The 8,216-nt window shown below is 33.7% G+C and overlaps 1 protein-coding gene across 1 annotated transcript; it reads right to left on the bottom strand.

Annotated features, from left to right (window-relative positions):
- Positions 1-4,792: 4,792 nt before the first annotated feature.
- LOC110746908 (uncharacterized) lies at positions 4,793-6,791 on the bottom strand. The gene is made up of 2 exons (XM_088246028.1): positions 6,493-6,791; positions 4,793-5,650 (listed from the first exon to the last, which is right to left on the bottom strand). The coding sequence occupies exon 2, from the start codon at positions 5,636-5,638 to the stop codon at positions 4,937-4,939; it is 702 nt and encodes a 233-aa protein (XP_088102154.1). The 5' UTR covers positions 5,639-5,650; positions 6,493-6,791; the 3' UTR covers positions 4,793-4,936.
- Between the last annotated feature and the right edge of the window lie 1,425 nt (positions 6,792-8,216).

Raw genomic sequence — 8,216 nt, 5'->3', positions numbered from 1 at the left:
GTGGTTAATGTTCGTTGTGCAAAGTAGATATTATTCGTCGCACAAAGTAGATAATATTCGTCGCGCAAAATAGTTAATATTCGTCGCGCAAAGTTGTTAGTATTCGTCGCGTAAAGTTGTTAGAATTCGTCACGCAAAGTAGTTTAGATTCGTCGCGCAAAGTAACTTTGAGCGACGTTAGTGTTCGTCGCGCAACGTTATTATTGTTCGTCGGGCAAAGTAGCTCTGCGTGACAAAAAATATTTTTCGTCGCTCAAACCTTTTCTTCACGATCTTTGCGCGACAGATCTTGCGCGACCAAAATTTTGTCGTGCAAAGTTTGCACAACAAAATTATTTCGTTGCGCAAAGTGTTTTTTGTAGTAGTGTACGTAGACAAGAAGAAACAATATTTACTCAGCATTAATATAATTATGACATGTAGAAGAAGAAAGAAATATAGAAATAAGATTCAGATTCAGAGAAAAGGTTTGCAAAGAAAAGTTTGAGTGTAGGAGCTCTGCATGGCCATAAATCTCCAAACCCTTCCGCTGCGCAACAGTTGGATCATTGTATCATCTCTTATTTTCACATTTTGTAATACATATATTAACAAAACCACCTAACTAAGAACGGGTGAGTAATTAATCTGGAAACTCCAGCCTGGTTATTCAGCTCCCTTCCTTTCTCTTATTTATTTTTACCAAAACTTATACCATGGCTTCTTGCTCGTGCCTTCCTTTGCACTCAAGCTGTCTGCTTCGTCTTTCCTCAAGCCATAGCCTGCTTCGTCTATCTTCGAGCCACAGCCTGCTTCGCCCTTGCTGGGGGAAATTTGGGATTTTCTATAGTTAATGTCACATCTAAAAAACTAGGCAGGTAATAGTGCCATGCCTTATTCTCAAGCCATAGCCTGCTTCGTCTATCCTCGAGCCACAGCCTGCTTCGCCCTTGCTGGGGGAAATTTGGGATTTTCTATAGTTAATGTCACATCTAAAAAACTAGGCAGGTAATAGTGCCATGCCTTATTAACACAACGTTCTCAATAGCAAGGTATAAAATATAGAGGATTTCGAAAATATCGGTGGTCCAAAACACAGATATATCGATGGAAAATCAGGCTGCCCTTGATTTTTTAGAAAATTAAGCATCGGGATGATTTAATTTAGCCAATATCCCCTCATCGTCAACTTGCTCCATATTTCATCTAATTTTCCTTCAAACAAGAGTCACATGCATAACACTTGACTCTCTTGGATGGACTTGGACACTAATAAGGCGGCTAAAAATTGAGGAACAAACTCTTGACATCGAATATTGGCCAGGGGAAGAAAATTGCGCATTGCTTGGGACATTATATAGGATTAAAGTTAAACGTATAATGTATTCTTCAAGAGGAAACAGTTGATTGTACATCAACACTTCTGAAGTTCTGAAGTTCTGATGTCCTCCTTGTCCAACATTGATTGGGTTGGGAACTGGTGGAGTTTGGAAATTAGGGCTTCAAACCGTATTGAGTATTTCCCTTTTTCATTTTGCCGGGCTGGGAAAGCCCACTTTGCAATGCATGACCGAGTTATTAGCAGCTTCCTTAATATGAATTTATATATATATATATATATAAAGCAAAAGGCAGAGAATGGTGAAATATTCAAAATACCAGAAAATACCCTTGGTTAATGCAAACATTAAGAATTGAAATTATTAATTAAGTGAGGATAATATGGTAAATTTACACTTTTTCATATTAAAAAATTTCATCTATATATATAAAGCAAAAGGCAGAGAATGGTGAAACATTCAAAATACCAGAAAATGCCCTTGGATAATGCAAACATTAAGAATTGAAATTATTAATTAAATGAGGATAATATGGTAAATTCACACTTTTCTTATTTAAAAAAAATTAAAAGTAAAAGAAAAATCGGATAATGGATCCTATTTTTATGGAACACAACTACCCATTATCTTTTTTAATTCTAAAATAAAATTTTAATTTGTTTTAAAAAAGCCTCTCGCATGCGCGAAAGCGCGTGCGGAGAGGCTAGTATATATATATATATATATATATATATATAATGCTTTTAATGCAACTCTATTTGATACAGTTTACATGTAATTTAAAAAACCCTAATTAACATGAATGAGCATATGTGAAGGATGTGAACATGAAAGTCCGTTGTGTGTTTCTCAAAGTCCACAAGATTGGAAGAATCCCTACTTCATGTTTTTTTCTTTTTGGTCATTAAGATCCCCAGGTTAATTTGCAACAGATTAATTTCATAATATTCTTTGGTACTAATCCCTAATATTCCTGGTATATAGATTAATTTCATACTGCCAGACAAAAGCACATCCCCAATTAATTATTTAATTTGACCAAAAAAAAAATTTAATTTAATTTTTTTTGAGCCTGTCAAGAAACACAAATAGGAACAGTGGAGAAAATAAGAATCTATTAACTCAAGTCACTGGCAAGGTTTTACTCATGTCTACCGTACTACTAACCATAATCATAAAATGTTAATACAAATTAATACGGAGAGTTTGACAAGTAACATCAAACTCTTATGGTATACCTCCACTCATAAGTTCATAACCACATCGGGCCAAAGAAATTCTGGAATAATTAAATATTAAAAGCCTACAAAACCCAACCAACCATATATACTAGTAGTCTAGCAGTTGTATCTGATGTTGCCAAGGTTTTGTAACCCAACTTTTGTAGATTTATATGCGCTAATTTTATTATTATAAATGTTGTGACTGATACCTTTGGGTTTGGGGAAGCCCTTGTTTCCTTGACGGCCACCTTGGCCTTCTCTTTCATTTCATATGGCAAATAAGAAAGAAATAGGCGTTACAAAATACTATTTATTTATCATATAAAAATGAGAAGAAAAAAAAAACAATTCCTTTGAAGCTTGAATGATAGCTTGGTTTGGAGAGATGAGACAAAGGGGATTAGTAGTAGTAGTTATGATATTAATCTTGTATTGCGACGACCAAAATGAAAAGTTAAAAGTCACGTTAGCAGAGCTTTTTTACAAGTGGGGCATAAATTGCTTTTTATGTCAGAGCTTTTTTTATAACATAATGATGAAAATATTACAATATACAGAGATTTTTAGTTTCTGGATCACAAATATTTGTAATTTTTAAGGGGGAAACGACTTTTTTCTTTTTAATAGTTATTTTTGGTTTGAAACTGATATTCCATAAACCCAACAAAGGAAAAGCCAAAGACCCAAATTCAGGGCAAAATGACGATTCAAACAAACCAGAGCTCAAACCAAGAGAAGGGCAAGATTGACCCAAATTACGTTATCTTCCAAATTTGATTCTTGCAAAAAGAATTCAAAACAAAGTAATATAAATATAAATAATTTAGCATATTATCACAAAAACATAAGTGATATAGTGGTTAAGGTGTTGGAGGAGTAAAATGGGATGGGTTCAAATCCCCTTTGTGTTTTTTTTTTCTCCCTTTTTTTCCCCTTTTTTTTTCTCTTCTTTTTCCTTTTTTTTTTCTTTACATCGATATTTTCAATATTTTCGATATTTTAGCGATATTACACCGATATTTTGACAAAATATTGCTGAAATGTGAGCGAAATTATCGACATCGATATTTTCCAATATTATCGTCGATATTGTTGATATTTATACGATATGTATATTGATATGTTCCGAAATATCCGTGATTCGAAAAAAACTGAAATATCCTCGATATTTCGTCGATATTATCGATATTTCAGACTATGGATGAGAGTAGGTGATGTGGTCGGCTAGTAAAATATGAGAGGGCGGGGAAGGTGGTATTGAATAAAGAATAGAAGTGAGTAAAAGTCTTTTGCTCATGTGGGTGTGAACCTGTTTAATAATTGCACTTCAAGATAACAATAGAAATTTGATGGGGTTCGTGTTTTAGTTGTTTATCTCTACTATTATAAAGGGAGGTGCAAAGTAGTTGGCGTCATAGGCTTCACCAAAAAAAATTGGACAGAAACACCTCTGAAACAAAAAAACCAACGGCTCAGCAAATTTTGTTGTTCATACTTTAGATGGGTATTTTAGTAAATGCACAATATAATAAAAACCAAAACTAAACAACAACCCACAAAAGTCGGTCCTATTATCTTGTGAAAGGAGATAAAATAAATAATAAATAAAAAAGCAACCCAAATCGGCCTCATTGTGTGAAAGGAGCAGTTCCTTTCGGTTTTCACTCGCTTTCGATCCGGTTTGATGCCAGTTTGTTGACTTTTTTAATTAACCGGGTTTTTTTTCCGGTTTTTTCTATTTGGTCTGATTTGGTGTTCCGGTTTTTCAGTCTCGATGCCCACCCCTAATGCTAATTAGGTGAAATTGTATTCATATATTCCAAATTAGTAAACTATATAGTGTCTTAAAATGAAAGCACCCATATCTAAATTGGTGGTATTATCTCCCATATTTAAGATATTATCCCTATTTTTAGTATTAATTAATTGGCCAAATAAATGAGCTCAACTAATTAACCTAGAGAATATTCTTCTTGTGAATTTATAATTATATTTTCAATGCTTTTAATGCAATTCTATTTGATATATTTACATGCAATGTAAAAAATCTTAATTAAAACATGCATGAGCACGATGTGAAGGATGTGAACATGAAAGTCCATTGTGTTTTTCAGAATCATCAGGGTTGAAGAATCCCTAATATTCCGATTATTCTTTGGTGACTGATCCCAAATATTCATTGTATACAAAGTAATTAAAACTGCCGGACAAAATCACATCCGCAGCATGTTAAAAACAGAATATACAATGAGACCTGTGGTGGAGAATCGAAAGTTTTACTCATGTACGCCGTCTAATAGGTTTTACAATAACTACAAAGAGTTTATACAAATGGCAACATCAAATTCTCATATGGTATATCCACACATGGCTAAAGAAATTCTGGAATTAATATCATAAGCCGAAAAAATGCAAGAATCTACTTATAATACGCCCGCAGTTGTATTTGATGTTGCCAAAGTCTTGTATCCCAACTCTTCGGGAATTAACTGCTATAATAGTATTTTCCTTAATGTTGTGACTGATACCTTTGTGTTTCAAGAAGCCACCTTGACCTTGGTCGCCATTGATGTAGACGTTGTGAAAGTTGAACATCCCAACATTTGAGGATCCATTGCGTGCTGTAATATTATTTTTGAGAATATTGGCTTGGCTCCTGCTCGAGCCCCCTGCTGCTTTGCCCCCTGCTGCTTTGCCGTGATCTTTAGTACTAGTAGTCTTGCAGTTGTAGTTGACGTTGCCAAAGTTTTCAAACCCAACTTTTGTGGATCTATTATCTGCAGTAATTTTATTATGACGAATGTTGTGACAGTTATCTTCGGACTCACGGCTACCTTGCCCTTGGCCGCCATTGCTGAAGTCGACAACTAAGTTGTGAAAGCCGAAACTCCCAACATATGACTCTCCATTTAGTGCGGTAATTGTTTTTTTATAAATCTTGTGACCTTCACCTTGGGGTTTCTTTCCTCTTTCACCACCTTGGCCTTGGGCCGCGTTGCTCCAGTTGACATCGTCTGAGTTGGGAGACTCAATAATCCCAAAATCAGCTGCGCCATCGAGGCCTCTTATATCATTTGTGGCACTGTATCCTTCCATTACTGGCTGGAGCTTTAATAGGCAACAGGTACACAAACAAGATAAATTTTAATCATAATTCTATTTAAATTTTAAAAGATCAGAAACGATATTCGGATTACAAAAATCCTACAAAGCAGGAATCAGATTCAACAAGGACCAACAGAAGTCTTATATCTTGTTCTCTTGACTTGGACTAACAAATTCATGGACAAACCAATCATTCAAAAATAAAAAATAAAAACCATGAGTAACTGAGCGGAAATCTTCCAAATTTGAAGAATTATCAAACCGAGACAAAATTTTACTTACAAATTAATTAATTAACAAGAATAAAATTGACATCTTCAAGCAATTTTTTTACAAAATCTTGTTCTCTCACCCTCTCTTTTGGATGATCTGTTTCTAAATACCCAACACTAAATTTATTCAATGAAGACCCAAGCCCTAAATTTGTTCATTGTACACCAAGCCCCTAATTTGATAAGGTGGAACCCATAATAAAGCAGAAATTTTTTAAAAAAAAATGAAAGAAAAATTAGAAAGGCTTACCAACTGTAATTACAACTCAGCCAAAACAAAACAAGCCTATAACTTCGAACCACGTATGTAATCTAAAAGAATCTACTCGAAATGCGAATCTGGCTAATCTTAGTATTGTTCTCTCACCCTCTCTTTAGATGCTGTGCTTCTAAATCCCCAAACCCTAAAAATTTTCAGTGACCACCGAAGCCCTAAATTTGTACGAAGTACACCGAAACCCTAAGTAATAAAACACAGAATAAAAATAACAAAAAAGAACAAGGAAAATCGACCTAGGTAATAAACTCAAAAATGAAACAATTAATTAGAAGAAAATAATTGAAAAGGCATACCAACTGTGTGTTCTGGCTGAGTCTGTAGTTTCGATTCGACTAGAGAAGATGATGAAATGATGGAAATATGGTCCTTCCTTCTTCCAACTTGAACAGAACTTATTAGTTTACTAAAGATAATAGAGGAATAGTAGAAGGGGCAAAGCACCCACAATTAATTAATGAAATTATGAATATAAGCGTGTTCAAGTGGAGCCTGCAAAAGTCTTGAAAGATAAAAGCGTGTTCAAGTAGTAGGCAACGGAGCCCATCACAATCATTGCCGGCAATTCTTCTCAGAAAATTATAATCTTCCATATTAAGAAAAGATAAGGGAGATTTACTATTATACCCAATATAGGGGCCTAAATTATAAAAATACCCTATATGAAAATGGACTTTAGAAACACACCCAAAACTCATTTACAACATAACAAAGAGGCTTTTAACCTCTTATAAATTACAAAACTGCCATCAATTTCTTAAAACAAGTCCAACCTCAAAACCTCATAAAAAAAAACCCAAAATACTCAATAGGGTATCAAAGTAATTTAATAATCAAAATTATATTCAGCCAGCTGTCATTTTTTGGGTTTTTTTGGGTTTGTTTATAGAAATTAAATGATGTAGGGTTTATCTATATTATTAGTGCTAAAAATGGGTATATGACTAAATATCTCAAAAGGTAATTGCATCTTAAATACATATATACACAAAACATGTTTGATGATTTGAACTGGATTGGATTATGTGATAGAATTAGATTGCATTGGATTATATTGGATTGGAGAGAATAACACTATATCACATGATGTATTTGGTACTACACATGATTAAGCAGTTAGATTAATTGAAATGTACTATTACATGGCCTAGTAGAATTACACATAATCCAATCAACCCTATGGTAGAATTCATAATCCTACTACATTTAAGCCTAGTAGGATTAGACATTATCCAATCCATATTGTTTTTAGGTCACCAAACACTTGAGTAGAATTATGAATCTTATTGAACTATATAATCCAGCTCTTCAAATCGGTATAGTCATAGAAGAACGAATGTCCTAGCTATTCCAATTCCATTCCAAAAATTTCAGAATTTCAACATCCATTCAAATTCGGAACTTATATATTTCGGAATTCTTTTGGAAAATTTCAGAAAATAATTGGAAGTTTTAAACATGTCTAACGATTTGAACAGTTAAAGTTGGCTCAAAATTAAAAAAAGCATATGGAAAAGCTCAAAAAATTATTATATGATATAATATTATATGTCGTTATCCTTTATGAAATAGCTCGTCCATCTATGTCTATTTTGGTCATTAAGTCATATCAAATTCAACATGAAACTAGTCATTCTGTACAAGCTTGAACCCCTAATATATTTCGGAATTCAGAAATATTTGATTATTGAAATGCCCTTGAAGAAAGTATAGTTTATTTTATTTTTTCAGAACCTACTACTACAACTTTTCAAGTGGAAATAATTATTTCATTGATAATAAAAGTAAAGCCTAACTACCTTAATATTCTATAAAAATATTTTCTATACTTATGATACGTATTAAAATAAAATTAAAATACATTATTAAACTATTGTAAGGCTACATGGTGGGGGAGGTGGTGTGCTACAAGAAGATGAGAGTGGGTGAGGTGGTCGGCTAGTAAAATATGAGAGGGCGGGGAAGGTGGTATTGAAAAAAGAATAGAAGTGAGTAAAAGTCTTTTGCTCATGTGGGTGTG

The sequence above is a fragment of the Prunus avium genome, chromosome 1 (genome assembly GCF_965620075.1).
Source record: "Prunus avium chromosome 1, drPruAviu1.hap1.1, whole genome shotgun sequence".
Lineage (NCBI taxonomy): Eukaryota > Viridiplantae > Streptophyta > Magnoliopsida > Rosales > Rosaceae > Prunus > Prunus avium.
This window is presented reverse-complemented; position numbering and strand designations above follow the sequence as displayed.

Excerpts from the sequence above, each read along its gene's own strand:
- LOC110746908 (XM_088246028.1), bottom strand. The coding sequence starts at position 5,638 with ATGGAAGGATACAGTGCCACAAATGATATAAGAGGCCTCGATGGCGCA.